General features: G+C 39.5%; 1 protein-coding gene across 9 annotated transcripts in view; it reads right to left on the bottom strand.

Moving 5' to 3' along the window:
- The window catches only part of si:dkey-237h12.3 (teneurin-3), a 164,415-nt gene that overhangs the window by 120,149 nt on the left and 17,731 nt on the right, over positions 1 to 26,535 (bottom strand). For 3 of the 9 annotated variants that reach the window (XM_044205916.1, XM_044205921.1, XM_044205920.1), the window contains exons 1-3: positions 21,014 to 21,895; positions 6,476 to 6,954; positions 3,920 to 4,195 (exon numbers count right to left, since the gene is read on the bottom strand). In XM_044205916.1, the coding sequence (XP_044061851.1) occupies positions 3,920 to 4,195; positions 6,476 to 6,746 (547 nt within the window). In that variant the 5' untranslated portion in view covers positions 6,747 to 6,954; positions 21,014 to 21,895. Of the gene's footprint in view, positions 1 to 3,919; positions 4,196 to 6,475; positions 6,955 to 21,013; positions 21,896 to 24,537; positions 24,710 to 26,535 lie in introns of those variants that run through there. The other 6 variants (XM_044205919.1, XM_044205923.1, XM_044205924.1 and 3 more) reach the window with 4 other exon arrangements.

Genomic DNA, 26,535 nt, shown 5'->3' with positions numbered 1-26,535 from the left:
TCAAGACATTTAAACAAATTCGACACATTTCACTGACAACTGCTTACCTGCGTGGGACTGAACTACTCAGGGATGTGAACCACATTCTAACCCATGCAAATCCACTGTTTGTATAATTTCTTAATCTATCATTTCCAGCACCAATAATGAATTAGTAAAGACCAAGGTCACCTTATGAAACAAATTCTGTGTATTTCCATCTATAATTAGTGTTTGAAAAACAGCCCCATTGTATTCTTTGTTCCTACGTGCATTTCTCTCCTCCATCTGTTATTAAAAATACAGGAAATTTTTAAATACATCTTCCCTATTGATTTCGCTAAATTATAAGGTTACACATTATTTAAAAAACGGTTTTAGAAAATGAACTGAGGCACCAGTTATTTTGTTACTCCATAAAAGCATTTCACATAATGTAGATGTAATTAATTACATGAAGTTACAATATAAGCTGTGGCTGTGGGAATGGGGCTGAGAATTTAACTTAGTTAAATGTTTAAAGATCCATTTTGTCTTACTTGAACTGCTGAGTGCAAACATTTCAGGTTGCCACTTATAGGAGTTACACTCCCTACAGACATGAAGTTCCAACACTATATAGCTGGTACATGTCACAGCTAATGTAACATGAGTCAGTAAGTGAGCATATGTACAGTATGTGTGTGCGTATATATATGTGTACATGTATGTATGGGTGTGTGTTTGGTTATGGCAAGCTATCACTGTCAGGTGTAGGGAAGCGATGATATTAAACAATTTGGGTATGAGGAGAAAGAGCATAGATAGCTTATTTGTTTAATTTATGTATTATATATCACTGTAAGCATGGATATATTCAAAGGAAAATATTAGGAGTTATTTGTAAGCGTAATGTTTTTAGAAAATTACAAAAGATGCAAATTTCCACATGATGTTTTATGTGCTTCAAGTGCTTTTTTTTTTTTAAATAAGAGAAATAAACGATAAATAAATAAATATCTTTTGAATGCATAGAGAAATTAAGACTCTGCTTTGTTTCTTTGATCAAGCAAGCTATGGTGTATACTGTTCATGTAGTAGGCTAGATACTATAAATGTGACCAGGTTGGTGTCATCTACTGAGATATGCAAGGACTGCTTAGGATCCCATGGCCATTCTTAGAAAGCTAGTAAACCAATCAAGCAGATGCTTTAATCGATCTTAATCAATTTTGTTTTCAAGGGATTCCGTCAGTGGCAGGGGATTATCTTCAGTGTAAAAATCAATGAAAGCTGCTTAACAGATTTCTTCTTTCCTCTTTTTTCCCTACTTTTTCATAAGAAAATCCAACAACTTCATGTTGTGTCATAACTACTCCGTTATGATTGATACAAGCGGTTATGTTATCGGCCACTATAATGCAATTAGGGGCTTGGTTTAAAAAAAAAAACAAACACAATTATTATAACGCAAGAGCAGTAAAAATGTGGATATTAAACTTTTTTTTAAAGTTGACACATGATCTTGAAAATCATTGAATGCACAAAACTGACAGCTCTTTCACTGGCTGGCTCTTCTCTATTCAAGAGAAATTGAAAAATATGATTCACTTAACGTTACTGGTGCCAAAATGCAAACGTATCACTTCAGAGAACAACCACTCTTATTCTGTCTCTGTGGCTGCACTTAGTGGATCATTTAAAGCTGCAGATTGACAAGATGACCACTCTGGTTCCATCTTTAAAAGGTGGACCTCTTTCTCTTGGATCACAGAGGTTAACATCTGCAGATGCTGCGCTCTTTGAATGTGCTGAGGCTTTGGTACTTGTCTGTGTCGAACACTCTGTAGAACAGAGGGAATTAGAATGAAATATTGAGTTCATTTATGAATAAGTGGGGCTGAACGGCCCCTTGTCGGAGCTTCTGCATGCATATTCAGTTGATGGAAACCTTTGGATGGGTCATTTCTCTTAGCTGCTTCATTAAATTGTGAAAGTCAAAAATGCAATGCCTCCTGACAAAAAAAAAAAAGAAAAAAGACCAAGATCTATAGAGGTGGAACAGTGTCAAGGTTTTTCTTTGCCCCGGCTCAAAATGTAGAGTATGAAAAAGCACATTAGCTCCAAAAATAGTTTACCAAAAAAGGGTTTGATTTTAAATTACACCACGACTCATGAAAATGATGTGCAGTTAAAAGAGCATAAAATATAACATACACTTCTTAAATCTTTGATGTTTTTGCTTTTTGTAACATTAAAAAGGCATGGCAGCTGGGATAAAGATCTAGCAGGTATTGTTTATTTCCCCTATAATGAAAATAATTGAGACAATAGCGAGTTAGAACAAGTCTCAGTGGTGTCACGTTGTACTAACTAGAGCGAATAAGCAGCAGCTTCTTGAGACATTTCCAGTAGAAACTCCAACGGTTGTATGCCAAAGGGGTGTAGGGTGGTGTGTGTGTGTGTGTGTGTGTGTGTGTGTGTGCACTCATGCAGTTGAAGTGGTTGAGGGCAGGTGCAATCGAAGCTCAAAAGAGAACCTGCTGAAGCAAGACTCTGCGTTGTCTTGCAGAATGGAGAAATGACTGGTGATATGGTTTCCTGATTGGCATGTACGACTGGAGTCGAACACTAAGGAGGTGAGAGTTATGTTTACCAGCACCTCGGTGGTTAGGCTAGATTTTAGTGACTCATAAATGTATACAGTGTATTGGGCCAAAGCAAAGGCCAGACACTGGAACAAACACATGGGTTTGAATTCTGATGGCATTTTGAAAAGGTAAAAGACTTACTCAGCTCCCCCCGGAGACAAGCTCACTATGATGAATACTGCCATTAAGAAAATGACTTGTCTCAAATGTCAGACTGTAGCCAATGTTTTCAGAATAAAAATTGATAGCACATGAACACAAGCCATTTTCCTTTTACCCTCTCTTTAATGTTCTTGCCAGGAAAGTGTAATCAACCCTAATTATTTTAACTGCCTGCCACTCTCTCAGACCATTGGTTTTTTCAAATAATTAGAGCTTTACATTGAATGTGTTGTAATGGTGATGGCTCACACTATGATGATGATGATGAATGATGTACAATGTCAAGAGCATTCAACATCAGAAAATACATTTTAAAGCTTTACACTAAAAAGATAAGAAGTTGAGAGGATAAATTTAGTGATAGGGGAAAATATTACTGACTTAAAGCATAGGCTGAAAAGACACGATGCATTTCAGTAAAAAAAAAAGAAAAAGAAAGAAATACTGTTGAAAACCAGCATTAAATGCCATTTTAAAGTAGATTACAAGAGATATAAATTATTTTCCAAACTGCAAACTAACCTTTCAGGAAGTAATAACAAGATAACATAAAAAATGTTAATTTAACAACAATACAGATATCCAGCTATCTTACATGCATTGCCTCCATCTGACGCAACAAAGATTTGCCCTCTTCAAACAAAGAACCTCAATCCTCCATCTCAGGTTTCCAGCATGATCAAATTTGCACTTCAAACCATTGCACCCATTTAATCAGTCATTGTGCATGCCCAGTCAACCACTGCAGAATTTCTAAGCAAAATCTCAGACTAAGGCACACAAAGCTATCTTTGATTATACGCTAGCCCATGGGGAAACTTTATCAAACTCCTCTGCTTCCTGTGGAGAAGGACCAGGTGACTAGCAACTACTCAAACGGAAGGCCAAATTATTTTCCGCATGCGGCTAGGAATCACGCCTTTGATCCAAAGAAAGGCAGCTGAAAATGCCTCTCCAGATACCAGCCCCACCAATCGCATTTCCACTTCCTTCCACCAATCAGGGGCTTGTCTCCAGCGCCAACCATAATCCAACCCACTGCTGCTTTTTCTACATAGTGATTTCTCCCCTTTGAAAAGCAATGAAAGCATGAGCCGCAAACAAACAAGCGTTTTAAGATAAAAGAATGAAAAGTGTGCCCTACTCACCCATCTCATTGTCCGATTTATTGTCCATTTCCGTGTCAGTGAGTGTGAGTGCTGAGTTAGAGCGACTGGAGAGGCATGAATTTTGCCCAGACTTTGCCCCTGTTCCCCAAAGAGTCATGGTACGTTCCGGTGATGCAGGCTCATGGTTTTCTGTAGCGACCGGTCCTCTGGAGTAGCTGCTGAGTGGGTGGGAGAGGCCCGTCTCAGGGCAGAGCGCCAAGCCTCTGCGAGCCGATGGCTCACAGATCCCGAGTTGCCTCAGTGAAAATGTCTGCCCTGTGAATGACAGAAGTTGTAAAGTTAACAAACCAAGCAACAACACGGTTAATGGCCAAGAGCAGGGCTACTTAAAAAAAACACTTAACCTAAGAGCAGGGTGGAAGGGGAGGGGGTACTTGTCAAATTAAAGCCTTAACAACGTCCTCCCAAGCTACTTAACAATCAACTTATCAAGATGCTCAAAAGCATTTTCTTTCACTTAAAATCATATCTAATTTTGTAATAAAGTTAGATTTTTAAGATGATATACTTTGATTTGACATTTAAGCCCAAAACAGATCACCTAAAATCAAGCTTCTTGTGTTCATCTACACATATGAAAAATGAAAGAAAAATGCTATACTATTGCTATTTGTTGTTTTCAGATGCAGCCTGTTTCACAATAAATCATTACCACAAATTGGTTTTCTCTTCATTTGGAATTACTTGAGGCTCTGGTGTTCATTGGAAATAAAATAATAGCATTCAAAGACACTGTGGTATCTAAGCAAAATAAAAAAATATTATTTTTTAAATAGACGCAGGAATATTGCCAATAAACAAAAATACCTCACATCGACCTCATTAGGAAGACCCAGAACTAACAAGGAAATATGTGTCACTCACTGCATATCTGCCTTTTAAAACCTATATCTAGTCATCCACATGTAATATATTTTGCAATTTGGTCAGTATGACACGATAAGTCAAAAATGATTATTATCGACCTGAAATTTAAATTATTTTAGCTAAAACTCTCCCAAGCCTTCCTTTTCTATATTTTTATTTAAATGTAATTTAGATGCAAATGACATCAGGTAAGCTTATCTGAAAGCATAAATATTTACCATTTATTCACTTAAAACAGAAATCATTGGTACTGCAATGTTATTAATCGATAATGATTTTTAAGATTTCAAGGTCAGACATGTCAACGTTGTTAAAGCATAATAAAAATAAATGCTACACAATGTAAAAGATGTTCTGGATGATCTGTGTATATTTAAAAAAAAGTCAAATGACTTCACAAAGTGACAGGATTTTATAACTTTCTTTGATATATCCCTTTGTAATGTATTTTGTGTTGTTGGAAATGGAGCAGAAAAACCCTTTCAAAGTGTACCACATCTGAAAATGAAAAATGTCTGAAAATGTTAAAATTCTACAGAAAATTGATTTCTTAACATTAAAATCCATACCAGTTAAAGTGATCATTAGAGATAAGAGATTTTCATACACCATCCCACACACACACACACACACACACACACACACACCAAAATGAGCAGATGTAGTATCTACACTCATCTACAAAAAATATGGTCTTTTAACACTACCAGATGAATAACATTAAATCTGACATTTACTGTGATGATGTAAGAAACAGTCGTTAACATTAAATGCCCGGATTTTAAAAAGAAATAAAGAAAAATAGCATTCTTCCCACAACTTCATCATAATCCCATTAATTCTAAAATGGGCACCAATTAGCACCAAGGAAATGTAATATGTAATGGATAGATTTTCTAATTGCAATATTATGAGCCAAAGGAGTGCCATAAAATAGAATAAGCTGCTCAAACTTTTTAATTACAGAAATTAGAGCAGTTTCTAACAGCCAATTAAAGGAGAGGGTTATTTACTGAGCATTTTTCCTTATTATTTTAAACATAGTCCAGCAGAGCATGAACATTTTATGGTCAGAGTGGCCCACTGTATCACATCCAATGTAAGTGTTTTCTGAAAGTTTGGGAAAATCTTACTAACTAAGTTGTGCCTTTGTTTGACAATTTTTAATTGTATTTACTACTGTCTAGCATCCTGGCATCGTACCGATATTTCTTGTCAAACTTGCAAAGCTTAAGTGGAAGATAAAACTGCAAAATGGTAGAGTTTAGTAAACAGCAAACAACAAAATCCCTGCATTTATGTTCATTTGCTAATGACGTTTCACACTGTTAAACATGAGCAAATGAACATGGATATATGGATTTTGTTGTTTGTCATATTTACAAGTCTAACAAACTGTTAAAATCTCAGATTTATCTTCACATTTCCTCTTCAGAATTGGATAAATAAAAGTTCCTAAAGTTCCTAAATTAATACAGACATTACTAATTTTTATAGCCAAGATCATCAAACTGATAATGTGGGCTTTAAAGTGAAACATAACTGTCTTCTACTTAACCACGGCAGCTTCAATAACCACACCACTTAGCTCATATTATAGAGATTCATCTGCCATTATTGAAAAATCATACAGTGAGAAGACTCGAGTAAACATTTGTTCTTGCTAACCTGGCCTGCTGTACTCTGCACTTTCCTTGTGGACCATCTCCTTGACTCTGCCTCCAAACAGCATTCGTGATGGGTCATGATCAAAGGCCTGGAGCGTTTCGCTGGAGCTGTAGGATTTCTGAGTGGGTACGCGGCAGGCTCCCTCCTCCCGGTCAGCCGAGGAGGCGGTGTAACGGTGCTCCTGATCCTGGTCTCTCTCACAGTATCTCTCTCGGTCTCTCTGGCTCTTAGACAGCGAGCAGAAAGGCCGCTGCTCCCTCACCCGTTCCATGCTGCCTGCATGCTGGGTATCCAACTCCCTCCCCTTCACCACCGGCACTCTCCTGAGATGCTCGCCACTGGATTATTTCACTCTTTTCTCCTCCTCCTGATCCTCCTTTGGTTGCGATTCTCGTTTTGTTTCCACCCAAACTCCCCTCCCCACTTGTGAACGTCTGTCAGTCACTTCTTTAGTCCATTCAGTCTTCCACACACTCTACCTGCAGAAAGAGAGACAGAGAAGAGGAAAGGAAGCAAGAGCTCAGATAACACTAATCCATCTGCTTCATCTTCAAAAGCACACTTATCCCCTTCTCACTACCCTACCCCCACCACTACTTCCCCACCCCTGAAACCTCACCTATGAACTCTTGCCATACATTCCCCTCTTAAAAGAAGACCACCTCCTTATTTTGCCTTCAATATCAAGTTCATTTTCACTGCATTGATTTTAAAAGTTGTCCTTCAGAAACTCAACATTTTTCATATCAAGCAAAAGGGCTTTTACTAAAACTAGCGGTAGTTTCACATAATTATTTTTGGGGTGAAAAATTTCAAGCTTTTTCATTTTCCCATGACGACAGTCCAAAATTAACATCCGCCAAGAGTCAGAAGCTGGTTAAATGACAGATAAATCAATAAGTCACACATCCCGGTGGCAAATGACTTTTTGACCAGATCATATCATGCTTTTTTTTTTTTTTTTTTTCAAGCTGTAACACATACAGAATTTTTACCCATAATATGCATGTTAACCCAGAGTCCGATTCAATACATAGAACAGCAATGATGAGATGACATATTTAAATGAAAAATGCATAATGTATTTTTTCTCCTTTTGTTTCTCTTTTTCCCCCTTTTACCTCTAGTGATATCTACCCATGCAGATAATTCAGTTTTCATATATTTGTCTGAGACTTCTGCATCCACCCCACTACAATAAAGGTGAATTGAACTTAATTTGTGGCACTCAAAGTATTAAAAAATTATATTTGAAAAACCAACAGCAATGTGGTTTTCCAGAACAGTGTCTTTGTTACTCTCAATAATCCTCAGAAAAGGCAGGCAACAGTTTTAAACAGGGACTGTTTCTTCAGTCGAAAGTAGTGAATTATCCAGAGAAATTGAAAACAAAACTACCTGCATGGCTAGATATCACCAGAGGTAAGTAAGAAAATATCCTTTTTTTGTAATTTGGGTGAACTGACTCTTTAAGTAGTACCCCCTGCAGAACACAATTGATCCCGAAAATCGCTAAAAGTTAAAAGACAGTTATATGAAACACACACACACACACACACACGCATATGTTTGTTCACCCAAATTATGAAAAAACATTTTCTCACATACTGTACTTGGTATCTAGCTATGCAGCTAGTTTGGTTTTCCTTGTCCATATTTTGAGATTTCTCCCTCACTCCAATTCAACACCGGTGAATGGAACTTTTGTAGTGCTCAAAGCATTGAAAAAGTACTTAAAAAAATTCAACATCATATTTTTCCAGAAACAATATTCACAGACCTCACTGTGATCAGTTTCATTGAAACAAAACAGTTCCTATGAAAACTGGATAATTCACTGAACACACTGTCGACAGAGTATTGGAAACTAAGCTATCTTGGTTCTTCAAATATCATTTTGAAAAAATAGAATTTTTCAATACTTTGAGTGCTACAAATGAAGCCTAAAGAGCTTCCCCTCGGGGATCAATAAAGTATTTCTGATCTGATGATCTGTATAGCTGGATACCACCATAAATCTAATTTGGCTGAAATGACCCTTTAAACTACTGTTTCTCAAGGAAAATTTTACATTTGACCGATTATACCGTATGTGAGTATGTTGTTCAAGAGCTTAAATTTACACATAAAACAGCAATAATAATAATAACAGTGATATCAAAAACGCAAACCTGTATTACTTTTTGATCTACCAGTCCATGACAGCAAAAGAATTAAATGTCACGCACTGCCCATGACCCAGTGATGTATCCCGACCTCTCTGTATGCACTGACTAGTATGAGTATGTATGCATTGCATTAGACAAAAACAGAATTTGGCTCTGTGCATGCAAACATTAGATAGATCAGTGTTAAAATCTTTAACTTCAAAAATTCAAAGAAGACACTTTCACAGGTGCTCTAAAATGTGGACAAGGGGGATGAGAATGTGACTAATCCGCAAAAAACCCTTGAGTGGAATGTGGATGGGAGCCCCGGTGTGTCAGAAGTGTTTATTACCAGCCATTTTTCACTGGATCCTGACACACACACACACACACACACTTTCATTTCTCTCTTGGCTGAGCTGTAAGACTAGAGTATCAGACTACTTCTTTCCCCAAATGAGATCCACTTCATTTCACATCAAGCATCAAAACCTTCCATTGAAGCCTGGATAGCGTACTGTCGCTCTGCAAGAAAGCACCGGCCCTGGGGAGAATTCCCAAAAACTGAAGCACAGGAGTGGAGTGGAGTACAGGATGCAGGGTTAATGAAAATTGTGAGCTGTTCTAGTCCTCTTCAAACTTGTTCTTTCTCTCAGAGTTGTTGGATATCATTCTGTTCCCCCGATGGGCTGAGATGCAATCAGTGACACACTCTTGTAACCCTGTCACTCAACTTAACACTACCCCACACACACTTGTTTTACGATTCCACAGGACATCTCACTCACATCTCATCACTTTCAGGAAATTGTACACACCCGTCCAGTTTGGCAGATTAATGTACAGGATCAGTGCAAGCAGACACGCCCAGAAGGCTCCCTGATTACGATCCTCCTCTTCTTTATGGACTTGTAAAGAGATTCACCATCTGAAAAACAGCTAATGCTACAAGTCCTACCCACTGAGCCACAAGCCCCCACTATAGGAGGAATTAGATTTGTGTCCTAATCAGCTATAAAGCCCTTGAGTGACCAGGCATGTCCCCATATAAACATTTTGGCTTTACTCTGAGGACCTGAAGATGCCATCTTTTTCACAGCTCATCAAAGTGTCCTGCTTGTACTCAGGCGCTGCACATGGGGACACTATCAGGATACAAGAGAGACATTCATGGTAGTTTAAATTATGTACAAAAGGTCATAGAGGCTCTTGGGGGAATTCTATTGTGTTTCTGCGAGCTTTCAAAGGTTTTAACTACAGTATGAACTAGACTACTTTAAGCAGGAAAGAATAAAAGCCAGTCTGTCTTGCATTGATTATGCAAAATCTGCTTCTAGTTACCCTACTGACAGAACACACTAGTTCACACCAATCTGTAAAAAGGGACAGAAGCACAGAAAAGTCAAAGTAACGTGAAGGTGTGTCTAATTAAGTTTGAAGAGAAATGTTTGTAGGTAAAATCATGAATTCTTTAGTAAATCTGTGTTCCTATTTTTGCTTTTCCACTATCACTCACTTCTACATTCCCTTTTTACCTTTGATTATGCAGTCGAATAAGGACAGTCAGTCACCCATGACCGCTCAGTGGAACAGTCGACACTGCAAAATTAGTGTCACACAGAGATCCTCTGGCGAGCCACTGAGGCACGGAAAAAAGACAGTTCATGATCTACGCAGCGTAGCTCCACACACGTCCCAATGACTCCCATGCTAGTTGAGTACGGTCCCCCTGATACCTGATACTGTCCTACACCTCTGCACGTCTTTCAAGCATAAACCATAAACCATCTGTATAATATGGTGTGAAGAAATGTGTCCAAGTCAATTGGCTCTTCAGGGCAGTTGGAGAGGTTTCAAGGATCTAAGTGAGATTTACTCGTTTCATGTCTGACATTCAGTTATTCATCAATGATGAGAGCGAGTATGTTTTATGCTTCTAACTTGGGATTTGGAAAGGATGACCAAATGCTCCCGGCCTTATTTTTATGATATCCTGGAACCACTTGTGGTGGGTGTTTTTTTATTTTTTTATTTTATTTTCTGACATGTTCTAAACGATTCATCGATTAATCAAAAAATAAGGAACACAAATGAAAATAATCGTTAGCTGCAGTCCTTCAATTAAAACAGCCCTACATCATTAAACTAAATCGCCAAAGTTTTGATAATTAATTTGTTGGGCCTTACCACGTGTGGAGAACAAAGCACAGAGGCCCTTGGGAAACCAAAAGCCTGAACTCATAGTAATGGTGACAGATCTCCTCCAGCCATTAATTCACACCTGGGCATGAGATTTTAGCTGAATCCAAACCCTGGATTCCTACTGGATGAGCTGCCACAGGAGCACAGGAAATCTTGGTGCTCTGGTCATGACGTCATCACCTCTATAAAAGCAGAGCGCACAGGTCGCTCACTGTCTTTCCACTGTAACTCTGGTTACTGTAGGAGGCGCTCAACGTTGAACTTTAATTTCCCCTAGGAAGGTCTTAACTCGCTGGACGAGCAACAAACTATTTTGTATTTGATGAAACACTATTTGGATCCCGATTGTTATACTCCACACAATCTTTGCCTGCAGAAGGAAGATACGGATTTACTGTTTTTCTTCACGGAGATAAGGATAACCTCTGAGCCCCGCTCTCTACACATTTAAAGTTGACTGCTGCTTCCCTCCGCTGCGTCCAAAGGAACGGTTTCGCTGTTGAACCCGCCGACAGCGCGGACCCCGGCTACGTCAGCATCCAAGCCTGAGAGGACTCCACCGGATGATCCAAACAGACTGACGCATTAAATCGCTATCAAGAGCAATCTCAAGTAAGTGGCTTGTGTCTGGGCAGAGAAAGATTTTATAACTATGTTATTTCATCTAAGCTTAATTTTTTGTGAATTGTGTTTTGCATTATTGTGGAAAGTAACAGACCATTGTGTCCGATTTCTGCCATGTGTTTTTGTGCTTAGCACGGTCCATTGTGTTTCAGTACCACGCCGATGGACCGTTTAACTGTGTTAGTTTAGCCACTGTGAAAGCTAATAACTGTGTCTTATCAGACCAAAGTCGAGTAACACGGCTGCTGAATGAAAGTAAGGCTGCAGCTATTAATTATTTTAGTAATAAAGTATTCTACCGATTATTCCATCGATTAATCGAGTAATCGGATAAGAAATACTTTTGCTTTATTAAAGAGCCATAGTAAATATGCAAAACAGAAAATTAGACAGGTCTCTTAAAATGAACAACTAATTGGTTTCCCTTTGTACAAAAACAAACACCTTTTGCATTAAAAGAAAGGTATATCTACACTTAACTTTCAGAACGACAAGTTTCAAGCTAACTACAGCTCAGGCATAATGTAAGCCTTTACTATCTTCTTTGTGGCATTTGTAGGAGGCAAAAACGAGTGGACAGAAACTGTGACTATCATAATAATAAATAACACGAATGAAGCTCAGGCTTTCACAAATTGACTGCAGGACATCATAACTAGCCACCATATTGATTTACGTAACTAGCCATAATAAACATAGCCTACATTCTTTACTAGCCTTCATATACGATGTGTCGGGTCCGCTCTGTGGACTAGATAGGTAGACTAACTTTTTGCTTTCTGCTGAGATGCTGAAACACAGATGTCGTGCTACTGTGGTAGGCTAGTTCAGTTTTACAATAGATACACTGTACAGAGTTTTCAAGGACACTTTCTGTCGCTTTCTCTGGCCAGTCTCCTATTCCAATCACACACATCGTAAGTGCGACAGTAATAATCATCCTCTTCACTAACCCTCACACGTTTACCCGTACATACATATACACATCCACACACACACACACACATCTCAAACAACCCAGATATAACCCAGCTACGCTCCACGCCATCTTGAGGACAAATAGAGCATGTCCTCCATTTCGGCTCTCTCCCTCTGTTTGAGTTTCGCGGGATCTGTGCATGACGACCACCCACATAGTCACGTCCACCATCTTCCTCGCTTCCCCCTTTTCTATTCACACACACTTATTGTGCTTAGAGCTGATGATAATGGTTGCTGGCTGAAGTTATTGATTATTAAATCAGTGCTAAAGTTAAATCAATTCTATTGTACTTGCCTGTGGTTATTTTGTGTATGTGTTGCAATAACAGCTAGTTGTGACAATCAGTGCTCGGATTCACCTTCCACTGTCCACTATTAGTAATGTCAGATAGTACTTTAAATATCAGCATTTCTAAGTGAACAGCCACCTTTTAAGACTGTTTTTCACGTTTGGCTATTGATCCCTGACCCTGTGGGGGTACCCCGTTATTATTAATCCATATTAATAATTTTATTAATATTCATAAATATCTTTGATATTTTGCTATTAACCAAACCTGCCCTACCTGAATCCCAACTAATTATTGTTTGTGACATATATATCTTTAGGTATTATTTAAGAGTTCAACACTCAAAAATCTGCTTCATCAGGTCTGTGTGGGTGTGGTTAGATCAGATTTCATTGACAGTGACCAAAGAACCCACCGACCGTCATCAGATTCAGATTCAAATGTTGCTAAATCCTGATAGGTGAATGGAAGTACATGGCATGTTCAACTGAGACCCGCCCACTTCAAACCAGTTAGAAGAGCACTGAAGAAGCTGATTGAGAAAATACCTTTTCATAACCTTTTAACGTCATTTACTGAGCAAACATTCACTGGTTCCAGCTTTTTTTACATCATTATAAATTGAACACCACGATTTCTGGATTGTTGGTTGGGCAAAACAAGTCATTTGATGTTATTTCTAAGATGTCTTGGAACTGATAAAGAGTTCTATACAAAATTTACTTCATAAACAAATACACTGGCTGAAACTGAGCTGGCACACACTCCTGACTTTAGCACACAAAGCATTTTGCAAAACCGGACAAGCCACCGCTGACCAGAATGCTGAAATGGCAACTCTTCACTAAGCCTTTGTTCGGTAATTATATTTCCGCAGGGCCGCTGTACAAATCAGCTCAGACCTCCCTGTCGGTGACCTCTGTAAATAACGGTAATAAAGAGCGTACTTGTCGTTGCCGGTGTGTCCCTCCAAGACAATCCACCTGTCACCAAGTGGCCTGGCCCGTCCCCCCACCTCCCTCCTCCTCGTCTTGTTGTTGGCCATTTGCCGGAGCACAGATCAGACGGCTCTCAGCCATGGGGAGTGGTGAGAGTGGTTGATGGAGCTGGTGAAGATCAGGGCTGGTTCCCTTTAACACAGCCAGCACCTCCAACAATAGCCGCCTTTGACAGCTTTGCATAATTCATCTTGTCGACTCTCTCCCTTTCCTCCTTGACGCTCCTCTCTCCCTCTCCTCTTTCAGTTTCTCTTCAGTTCTTCTTCGTCTTTCTTTTTTTCGTGCCTGCCGGCGCTTGGAGAAGAGGAGAGGGAGAACCAGGGCAGTGTTCCATCAGATGCTGCCTGTTTCCCCCTGACACCAGTGATTTTGGAGACACAGAAGTGTTTGTCTGCAGCACGTTGCCCAGACTCTGTGAATTCTGGATGCCATCTGAACCAGATTGTGTTCATTCTTTATTGAGGCTCAGTGCCTAAATCCCTTGCTGCAACATGAAGTGTGGAACTATTACCTAAAAATACACGACAATCAGTCAAGATGATCAATTTTTGATTAGCTGATCTTTCTATAAGTGAGGTTTTTAGGGGAACCTGATCAAATACTGCTGAGTTTCCATGTTGTTTAATTGAGTTACATGACCTTATAACATGTATAGAATCATGTTTGTCTGTTTTTTCGTAGATTCCGATAATTTGAGATTTCTAAATATTTAAATATGTACAGTCATTGACCATACGAGAGCGTGTCAGGTAAAGAGACAAAGACAGAAAGAGAGGTAGAAGGGAAAAAAGAGCAAACAAAATCATGACAGCATTTACCAGCAATTAAATGTCAGTAGCAGCTATATCCTTAGCACACTTGGTGACGGATGAGCTTACTACACTTAGTGAGACTCTCAGGAAAGATGATGAAATTCTAAGTCTTTTGTCTCAGTGTATATTGCAGAATATTCACAAGTGGAGTAAAGTGATGCAAATCTCTGATACAGCCACTTCAGATTATTCCACACACACATGAAGCTTGAAGCTTCATCCCTCATAGATTCAGCACATTTAGAAGACAAACAAAGCTCCTGTGACTGAAAAACAAATCACCAAAAAAGATGAGCTGAACTCAGTGTTGTTTTTTTTTTAACTTTTCTTGTCTGTCACTGCTAAATCATAGCGGTCAACGTCTAATCCTAACCATTTCATTGTTTGCTTTTTTGTCAGTGTGAATTAAATAATAAAAAAAGGCATCTGCCAGCGCCACAATACAACATAATAAGCTGAGCATGGATGTTTACAAATCCCCAAAATAACCCTTCACCAGTGACAGTATGAGTTATATATTCATTGAATCTTTAGTGGGAAAACCGCTAGCACAGCCAAATTCTTTTTTTTTCTTTTTTTTTTTTTTTTTTAAATGTAAGGTGTGGACAATCGGAATTTAAAAAAGCGGGGTTTATAATATTTCTTCTGCAGTATCTTTCTCTATCTCAAATGGTAATAGCAGGTTATTAAGAGCATTCATACATACAGGTTCCAGCATTCAGGCTACTAGTACTGAACCCAGCTCTTATCAAAATAGGCACTCCCTTAGATATAACACATCCAATTATACCAGACGGTCTTCATTCAATGGGCCACAGTTAGCTATTTTCTGAAATTGGTATCACTGCAGTTATTTCACACGGGGGATCTACAGAAGTAATGATGTTCATGTACATTCGCTTAATTGAGAATCTTGCAAGACAGTGTCAACAATTGTCATCGAATGCTTACTCATAATTAATTGACTCCATGGTGTGCAGAAATAACGTCACCTCCACAGACCTGCGGCAATTTACAGACAAATCCATGATCGACCCATTGTTATAGAAATAAATTAAATTGCAGTGATACAGCCGCTGTATTGTAATGAAGCTACAGAGCAATCACAACACCGCGGAGGGTGATTGAAAGAATGAAATTCACATCTTATTTGTCCACAACAAATCTGGTAAACAAGAGAAAAGATCCTGAACACATTTATTGCAGGTATCTTATTTATTTAGATCAACAGCGGTGCCTTTTTAATTATAAAATAAATTAAATATCAGTTTTGCTTGACGGTGTAATCTAGACATCTGGAGACATTATTGCAGCACTACTGTAACCCGTCAACAGAGCACTCAGAGAGTGGCTAAAAATCATTACTTCAACTAGATTTGAAATGCTGGGAGCATGCAAACCTGGCTAGCAGATAAAAATTCAAACGCAGAGAGATATTCTAAAGTGCTGACATTCAAATGTATCTCACATGATTGTACAACAAACTAACCCTCCCTATTTTAGCATGTGCAGGGGGAGATGGAATATACATAGCAATCATAATAGTGGCAGACAACTGAAGAGTATGAGGGAAAGCTTAAATACTGCAATGGGAATGCAACACTTCAGTGCTGCTGTGACTGCTGGAAAATATCAAATCTGACCAAATAGAGACGTTGACCTGCTGTTGCAGTTGTACATAATTGTTACAAAAGGAATCAAAATACTCACTTCAATAAAATTAGAAGAAATACAAATTGTGTGCACACAATGAACACTTTACAGAGAATAATATATTGAGTGTGTTTTCTCTTTAGGCATAAGGTGCCACACACACACACACACAAAAAACACTATACATAAAGAAACTGGAGGGTTTTATTCTCTAGTTGTCAGCGTTTTAAGGAGTATGTAGGTCATGATGGCACACTATCAGAATACTGAGAGACTGCAGGCCTTATTAAAGAAACATCAATCTGAAAATTCACCAACATTGTACTGGTTTCTCTACTTCCAGGGGTGAAACTTGGAGAGTCTGCCCTGTAGCGATTGGCTGAGACCAACTTCTGAATGCACACCGCTCTCCACTGGAAGTCAAAGATTGCTGACCTGTATACCATTACACTGACTCTGAGGCGCCAGTTTTACACTCTTCAATGGTCTGATATTCAATATTTTCTTCTTCCTCACCCTGCTGACAACACAAAGGCAGATGAGGTGTTGCTGACTGGCTTCCCACATGAACCAGCGCCTCCTCCTTGTCCCCATCATCGCTCTTCGTCACCCGCCAGAGCTGTAGCTTTCAGCATCTCAGAGGTCGTGTCAACAGAATTATTGAGGCTGTCAAGCAGCTCTATCGACAAGCATAGCTGAAGCCCAACTTCCCACTGGGCTGTCCAGGGGCCACAAAAGGCCATACCCGAGGCCCTTGGCAGGTTGACGCTATTCTGGGAAACCTCCTCCAGGGCTAATATTGCTTTGTGTAATTATAGCAAAAACAGCAGAAGAAATCCAACCAAGAAGGGCAGAAAAAAAACACTTAACTTTGTGTAGTAGTTAGTGGCAGAAGGTCTTTGCTTTGTAATGTACTTTAAATATGTAACGTTTCCCATGATGTCTGTATTTCACAAATGCTGAACCTATACCTAGAAACTGTGCAGGTATTCACTCAGGGCAATTTTCACAAGCTGAGAACACAATGCATTTCCATCTTGTTCTCCCTATGACAGAACTAAGCACATTTCATTGGCTTTCCCAGCCAGGCTCAGCCCGGCGCACACAGGGAGAGTTGTACTGTTACAAAGTCAGGCCCACTCCTTGCCACTTGGTCTTGACCCAGAAAGTCCACCAGAACATGCTGAGCCATAAATGTTAATCTGTAGGTTACAACAGTGTGAAGCGGTGCTGCTCCCAGAGCTGGACCGGCATCCTGTGGCTAATCACAGGTGGCTTTCATCTCAGCCTCCTTTGGCTATAGAGCAGCAGTAAATGTTCGAAACAAAACCAAGATCTGTCATGCTTTGTATCTTCGCTTATATGCATCAACAACAATTACCGGCTTGGCCGTTTTGTCCATGAACACCTACGCACAGTACATCACCATCAACGCATTTGCATATATGTGCACAATGAGATGCAGGAATTAATTTATGTTATGCACAACACATTAGGTCATGCGTCTACAATAGCCATGAGGAGGGTACAGTAGTTGTTCCTTTGAGAACGCTCTGCTCTCCTTTCCAATCACAATGCAATAGCAGGTATCACATTATACTGAGCAGATATCCGAGATGGAAAATACTATGTAAATCCATCTTTAGGCAAATATAAAGCTCTGTTTATATTCTGACCTGTAACTCAAGCTCTGTGAGGCATCTATATTCTAATTTTAATAAAAGATGTTTATGAAATCGTCGAAACAATACAAATCTGTTATATACAGCGAATTCAAAACACACCATCAGGACTTCAGAAACAGCATAAAGCACAAACAGTACTAAAATTGCTCGCATTCATACTATGTGTTTTTTTTTATGGTGATTTTTTTTTTGCGTGCAGCATACAATGTAGTTAAGGACCACAGTGGTAATGCATCAAGTGCTGTCACTAAATATCCCTACTCTAAGCACATTTCAAGAGCATGCAATCCCCTCCCCCCAATTCCTAGGGTGACTTTCAGCAATTATTTGGCAACTTGCAGGAAAAACATTTTTTGCCAGGGTAAACGCCTCAAGTGTCACATCACTGTGCCAAAACCAAATAATCCTCTGACTTAAGGTCATTAAAAGTAAATATGCGAGTCTATCTCCTGATGGAGGTTTTGCCATCCCGAAGCCTCGTTTCTTTAAATTTGTGAAAGTACGTCAAGATCCTAAACGCATCATGGCATGCTTTACTTTCACGCCAACTATTTATCATGATGTCTAGCTATTCTCATGGGAGGAAAGGGAAAATGTACTGAGAGAGAAAACAGGTGAAAGAGAGTGCAGGAGACAATAGCCAGGCAGGCTGTGTGTTAATAGTAACAGATTAGAGGGCAGCAATTATGTAAAGCAAATATGACATGGAACCGATCTGCCGAGCCCAGGGAACTGTGGGTAGTTTGTCAGGCTGCATTAACCTTCACATGTTTGCTCTGATGTGTTGAAACAGGCGACTCGGCCATGCTGTTTGCTATATCAAATGCTATCATTCATAAGGTCATCTTCTGAGCCACTGTTGGCATCAACAAGTAATAAGGTTAGATATTCCAGGTGCAGGTCTGAGCATCGACTCTCCCTCCATATCTCTCCAATCTTAGGAGTAATTTTTACAGAGGGAGGGAAGTCATCTTGATTGCCCCTTAACAATCTATAAAACTGTTTAGGGCCAGTATTCAAGCTGGCATTATCCCTAAAGGACGGTTCTCATCACACAGAATATTAAATTCTCCACAGGAATAATGAAAGGGAAAATTACTTAAGGATAGGAACATGGAGTGGCAGCGTTGTGTACACAGTTCTTCTAATATTTCTGAATTAATTAGATGATTTTAAGCTCCAAGCGTAGTAACAACCACCTTGAGAATTTCCTGCTCATGGCTGCATCAGAAATTGTAGTCACCTGCTTTGATTAGTGGGATTAAAGGGCAATGAAGTTTGAAGCTGAGGCATTAGGTTAAAGCCTCAATAAGGGGTCACAGCAGCAAGCTTAAGTGTCTCAGTGCTAGATGTGCAATCGTCTGCTACATTATGGCACAGTGTACACCAGACAACTACAGTGGCTTATTGTGTTCCCCTGTAGAGCTGTGCAAAATGTGTTGATAGCTTAATGTTCACTAGAGCACTGTTCTCACTCCAGGTGTGTGTCTGAAAAGCGTCAACACAACACACTTCATTTATCAGGATTGTGTGGCAGTCACTAGAACATTGGTACCATAGATTGTGACGTCTGATTCAGGAAGTCACTCAGTTTAAATTATTATCAATGCCTTGAAAAAAAGATAATAACAAGCTGCACTCGTGTTCTGGTCTGGTGCCCTACTACAAAACCACATGTTCAGTATCACCCAATAAGTGTCACTGTAATGCCTTGACTGCTTCTCTGGTAGTTTGGAGCTGTTTTTTGTTCTTACGTGCTCACCACATAGCCAAAGGCTGGGGGTGGGGGAGGGGGGGGGTTGTTGAAGATCTGTTTTACTTTACTATTCCAGTCCTTGTCAGAGGAGGAATATGAAACAGAAAATGGCCTCAACTGGTGCAGTTCCTCAACAGCACTCCAGACAATAGCGATAAATCAATTTAGCAGGACAGATATACTTGTCCTTCTGGGCTATCATGTGGACTGAGATGTGTGTGTTTGCAGACTGCGTATAGCCTGATCCATGGCACAGTGAAATCAGATCAACGTTTCTCTCTGGCTCATGCCAAGCACTGAGACAAGCCACCATGTTATATAGCTGAGACACAATAAAAGGAGGAAATTAACCCAGCTGATGTCTAAACCATTTAACAGCACCTCCAAAGCTCCTCAAAGTATACTAATAAAACACTAAATGAAATCACAAATGCAACATTGTATATCCATCTATTGGTTGTCAGGCAACTGCCCCCTACTTAATGCAGAAAATACAACCCAAAAGTTGTCTCTTCCACAGGCGCATGTCTGACCCAAGAGGCTCTGAATCCCTGTGCTAAACACAACCTTCCTAGAGGCCTTTCAAATTCATTCAGAGGCTCCGATGAAATTTCTCACCCTACTGCACCTGAGGCGAAACCATAGATTTTGTGCAGTTTAGCAAGTGTGTGTATAAGCTCATTGACACTTAAATTATTGGTGGATTGAGTGGGTTATCTCTGCAGGTGATTTACACCCCAGTGAGGCTTTCAGGTTTTAATATAGCATTTTATGTGCAGATAAATTCACTTATTGGAGCAAAGCCATCCCACTTGGTCAGCTCTTGGTCAGACGTCTTGAGAAGGACACTGAGGTGAGAGGTGATGAAGACTGGAAGGAAGATTATGTTCTTAATGTCATCACTGAGGAAAAAAATGACTTCAATGTAACCTGCAGAAAGCAGCAACTAAATCTATAAATTTTCTCCCGGTACGTTTTTTAACATGACATTTAAAAAAGATCCAAGACCTATAAAATCTTCGAAAGCACAAAATTAGGTGACTTTTACAAAACTGCATATTTTTGAATGTTGAACTTCAGGTTATGATGTATTTCCCAAATTTGGACTTGTTCAGAAGCGCATACACCTTGCTCAACACTTGTACTCATTAATGCAGTAATTCGGCTAAAATCCACAGGGTATGATCTATTTCATTTCATCAAGATACTGATGGGAAAAGCGGGTTGGCAGCCCCCGCAGGTTTCGGCTCCACATCTTGTCAGGAGACTCGGGATATTGCAACAGAGCGTACAGCATTATTGAACCACCGATTCTGCCATTTATTTAAATCACGCGGCTGAGATCCATTTAGTGCCAAGGAAAATTATAAAATACTAACAGCACACTGACCTGCAATCTGCATGAAGCTTCAGCGAGCATGTCCGAGGCTGAGGCACATAAACTTCCAGCGGTGCGCTTTAGTCCAAACTTGCAGGCAGCAGTGGGCAGAGTGCGTCGCGGTGCCTTTCTCACAATAGCCGCGTGTGCAATTTGGCACAGAAGAAAATCTAAACAGACAGTTTTTGTTTTTGTTTTTAATTTCCACTGAAACGTCTTGGCTCTGTTACGCGTTGATACCGAGACCGTGCACGACTCGGAACAGTAGACTTGTGCGAGGCTGTTGTGCTGCGTTGTGGTGTGAGGAGCAGAGAGCTTCAGCTGCCAGCTCCGTGAGAAACGTGTCTCTGAAATCTTCCCAGTCCCAGTCCTCCCCGTGGCTCAGCACAGCCAATACTTCCAACAATGCAGTTGTCCCCTTTCAGGAGGTAACACAGTTGTGTTTCCTGTCGCCCAACAGCAGTGCAGGATGTTTAAAAGACAGAAAACTCACTCGGTAAGGATGCGGAGGCTCACCAGAAGCTCAGCTGCTCTTTTGTCCGATATGCATTTGTCAGCTGATAAAACTGCGCATCCCGTCGCTTTCCTCAGCGTCGCTTCTGGTCTGCCTATCAGCACCGCTGTGGTGCTGTAGGCCGTAAATAAAAAGGAGGGAAGGAACTATGACCTCCAGCCGGTGAGAAACATGCAAACAGCTGCAAGTGTCAACAAAATGAGTTCCATTATTAGAACAAAAATGCTATTTACATTAAAAGGACCCTATATGAACTAACACAAGTTCAAGTTTGCATTCAAATATAGGCTAGAAAAATATCTCCATAAATTCAATATTAAACAGTAGCGGTGGTTTTAGTCTGAGCTACAGCATCCTCTCAGACAAACCTGCACGTTTCCTCTCAGCCAGTCTCTTTTGTATTGAGAAGCCGTTCACTAAGCTTACCTATGGTCGCGCACGCTGCCATTTAATTGGCTAACTCTCAAATTTCTCACCTTCAGTCTGACAAAAGGAAGGAAAAAGGGAAAGACAGACTGATGTAAACAAATGTGTTATTTGTCACAGAAGACTAGCAGCTAAGGTTTATTCGAGCTGTTAATTAAAGTGTTAGATAAACAAGAAGGCCTAAACGACTTGGTGTTCAAATTAAAATGTTGCTTCTAGACTGGCTGTCAAATAAAGCTTGATTCATATTGTTTTGCTCCATCCACCATCTGTAGTGGAATTGATCAATTGTAACCGGGATGTGCAATAAATATGCACAGTTTGAGTTCTATCAACACAAACCATTAAGAATGTTATTCTAATGCATATCATTTTGTCCCCATGTCTTTCACATTAACATACAATAGAATATGAGCATGCTTTGAGGGTCTTGATAGGCTGATTTCATAGACAGAACTGAAGTTCTTCAGCATTTTGTAAGTGTGAAAACTTCATCTTGATGAGCTCCAGTTACAGAGATAAGAACACTTGCCTCACAGCCATTTTCTGTAGCGGTCTTCAACCAACACCGCATTTACTTTGAATTAGCTTTGTGATTGAAGAAAACATGTGAGACCCTATCTCATCGTCTTCAAATGATAGCATTTAGAGGACAGACTGCAGAAAGCAGAGTTTCATTAATTACCAAAGCAACAGCCCACTAATCCCACTAGAAAGGCATTTTAAGGCAGAGTCCTTTTGGTTCTGAGGGAGAGAGAGGAGAGAAAGACTAACAATACCAATGGCAGATCACAGACCTTCAAGCTATGGTCTGCAGGCCCCATGGCTCAATAGGGGGCCAACTACTGCAGCTCTGACTGGGCAATTTTTTTTAAACCCCCTTCCCCACGTCCGACCACATGCAGTGATGAAGTTATCACTGAGGACAGCTTTTCTCCAAGCAAAATCGGCCCTGGCCTTCGATGCTTGATTCTTCTATTATACAGAGAGCACATCAAAAACTTGCCTCCATCAAATGGCATTATCTGCATGAAAGGCAACCGCCCAACAATCTATCTCCAACTCTGCCATTCAATCTTCAGTCAAGGGCATGCAAAAAAGAAGGGAAAGAAAGAAAGGACATAAAAAAGGAGAGGAATTGTTGTAAAGGCTGCTGAAGCCAGTACCCCTCCTGCTTCCACCCCTCCCTCTTTCCTCTACTTCAAGTCAAACTACTTTTCCCCCTCTTCTGTAATATTCTTGGGGGCTTTTCAGAGAGACTGTATGTGGAAGTTAGTTACTAAGCAACATAGTCACACATTTTATCCACATGAAGGTTCTTTTAAGTTTGTGGCACCAGAGGGTTAATGATAGATTACTAGTCCTTCATTTTCTCAAACCAAAGAAAACAGCTCATTCTGTTTCACAAAAATGTTCTCTTACTATGACTCGTCTTTAGTTTCCATCCTTGATACATATTTCCTTTTTCTGTGAGACCTTCAACAAGCTTTCGTTTCTCCCAGTCACACTCAGTGCATGTCCACGCAGTCAACTGTGCCCTCTATTGGAGGCCAGTCACTTTCAACATCCAAATTCAAAGACTAAAGCACGGTGTGATGAGTGTGCACACAGTAACCGACTTTGTCTGATGAACAAAGCATTGAAGGAATTGGAAACTAGAACTTGCATATATGATGGAGATGTAAGGATAAAAAATCTTTGTATCAAACAAATGGCCCACAGACATGTCATAGATTGATGATAGAGTTTCTAAACAGAATACAGTTTTATCATTATGAACACGCAGTGCTTGATTCATGCATCCTGTAGTGCAGCGCCTTTTTTAGACTCGTAGATTAAAGTCAGGAGTAGTAACTAAAATTAAATGCAGGAACATATTACCCTATTATTTGCTGCATTTGTTTCCCAGGCTACCTATGTCTTGCAGGGAGCGTGCCTGAATACACAAAACATGAACCAGAAACTTCACCATTGAAGCCCAAGAGCATAGCATACATTAAAGAATAAAAGCCCATATCTCTCTTCAGCTCTGTATGTTTTACACATGTTCAGTATCAGCAGAGAAAACAGATGGGCCACACCACGGGGACAGAGAGACCTGTGGACATTATAAAACAGCAACATTGACAAATTATGCATACACTTCCTTACTCTTCCTGTATATGCAGGAATTTGTCCCCAAGGGGTCAGGCAGTGAGTCTGATGTGTCCAAAACTGTGTCTTGTCTTGTTTGATGTATGTTAAAAAGCAAAAGTAACAATAGATATGCACTCTGTATATGTGCAGTGCATTATATACACACTGTAAAGGCTATTTCCTTTTGTTAGTCTAGTATTGTGGTAGGCAAACTAAACAGACATGTATAAAGGGATTGGACAGAACTTCCTTTTCATGTGGAAATGAATCTCTTCCAAAGGGACAAAACAGCTTTCACCCTTGGTTATACAGTGAGGATTGTAGAGAAGCACCTTTTTCCCTTTACATCTGAGGGAAAGGAAAAAAACAAATGCAATTTTCTGAAGTAAGAATATTTCAAGAGAAATAAGAAGTGTTTTGCAAATGAGTCAGAGGACCGAAATCTTTCACAGTCACCTACAGTAAAGGAGGACGGAGATGGATGCCTCTCTGCCAAGCTTTCAAATCTCAGAGGATACTTTGAAACGAGGTGGGAGGGCCATGGTTTTCTTCTGAGGCCATTCTCTGAACATTTCTATTGATTGTAGTGGGTCGCTATGGCACCATCAAGTCGAAAGAGGGAACTCGAAAACCTGAGGAACCAGACAGCAAGAAAACAATTTTTAGGCCAATCAAAGTTAGTTAAAAAAAACTCCTACCAAGAAGATCAAAATTTTAACTTTGCATCATTTTAATAATTTGGGATTACCTTGAACAAATGTACATTTCTTGGACACATTGTTTCAAATAACAAGCTCTTTTTATACTTGATCATAAACTTTGACTTTTGGGTCACAGAAAATAGTTTTTTGCTTTTGAATTTTTTAAAAACTCTTAAAACTTCAAGCTGACAGAAATGGAGTTTAGATTTTTCAATATGCAGCTAAAAAGGACTTAGGACTTATTATGAAATATCAAACAGGCTCAGCATCGTTATAAAGTTTACAGATGGATGGACAACCTCAAAGGGAATAGACCTGTGGCAAATCAAAGCTAGTGGTGGGAGACCTCGTGAACTACATTCAGTTCATTTGAAAAGATAAATGGTAAGCAAAGATGACAGCATCCAGAGATAAAACACGCTTATTCTGAGCATGAGGAGTATGACAGACAGTAGCAGAGTCGGCAGGTGTTGTTTTATTTGATTTTTCAGTAAGTTATTGGTTAATTTTAACACAGTAATATGTTACTTTATGCCTGTGTGTAGATTTATGGTAGAAAGGGCATGATCAAAACAAACCAATTCCTCCTCAGCAGGCAGTATTTCACTTCATAAACATCTAATTTAATGTCATTTTCATGTTGTTATTGGACGTTTTCGATGGCCATCAGGGTAACATTGGGGGTTATGAGTTCATTAAAACTAATCTAACTGTGGTATCAAATTTCCAAAATACATGATCATACTATGAGAATAATCCACTTGTTTTTACAGTATATTCCTCTATACGCTAGGCTGGGTAAATGCAGTAAATTTCCTTCTACAATAGCTTACTGAGGGAAAAAGGCAAAGATTTGATTTGCTCTTCTGCTTAATTGTGCTAACTGTACATTACATTACTCAGAAATTACATTTATTGATTTAGATAGGCTCTTTGCCTTCTACACATAAAGAGGTTTAAAACTATTTGTGTATAATTCCAACAGTTATATATTTCTAGATATATTTTTTCTTTCTGTATTTTATGTCTTCTGAGTTGTGTTATAGTGCCTTACAATCAGTCTTTAACACAGGTACATGAAAGCACTATGGAAAAGCATGAAAAGAAAAACCTTGAACTTGGATAAAGTGTGTGCTTTGCTTTATAAACTGACAGTAATTTGGAGCACAGTATAGAAAAGAAAATCAGACACTGGCATGTCATGAAATCTGTAACTTTTGATAAACTTCCTACAAGTCACAAGTTCACTGGTTTGTGTTTAAAGCTTGAGATACATAAAGTAGGTGGTCCTCCAGTTTGAGGACTGAAATGTTTACCTGGTCAACTGCCACAAACACACATCCCCTTCTGCCAGTTTGTAAACAACACAGACATTTTTAAGTAGAGTGTAAGACACTAAACAGCTGCTGTTTTCTGTCAAGGAAGTTATTGCTATTCTGCGCATCTTACTATGATCACTACCATTCTGTTAATGAAGTTGGACTTTCTGTAGGTGGCCCTCTTTTTTTCTGTTTCCATAAAGCTTTACAGAACGCAATATAATCAGAATCACAAGCGTGTCACAGCCAATGATTATACGTGTACATTGAGTTGACCTAGAACAATATATGGGCCGATATTAGCTCATTGCAGATATATTGTATCTGTGTGTGTGTGTGTGATGTGTTAATATTTAAAGAAATAAGTACCAGCCGATATGTCATTATCGGATTTTTTACAATGCCAAATATGAATATCAGTATCAGCCTAACCAAGTT

The sequence above is a fragment of the Siniperca chuatsi genome, linkage group LG8, assembly GCF_020085105.1.
Source record: "Siniperca chuatsi isolate FFG_IHB_CAS linkage group LG8, ASM2008510v1, whole genome shotgun sequence".
NCBI lineage: Eukaryota > Metazoa > Chordata > Actinopteri > Centrarchiformes > Sinipercidae > Siniperca > Siniperca chuatsi.
Note: the sequence above shows the minus strand (reverse complement) of the source record. Positions and strands in the feature narration are given on the sequence as shown.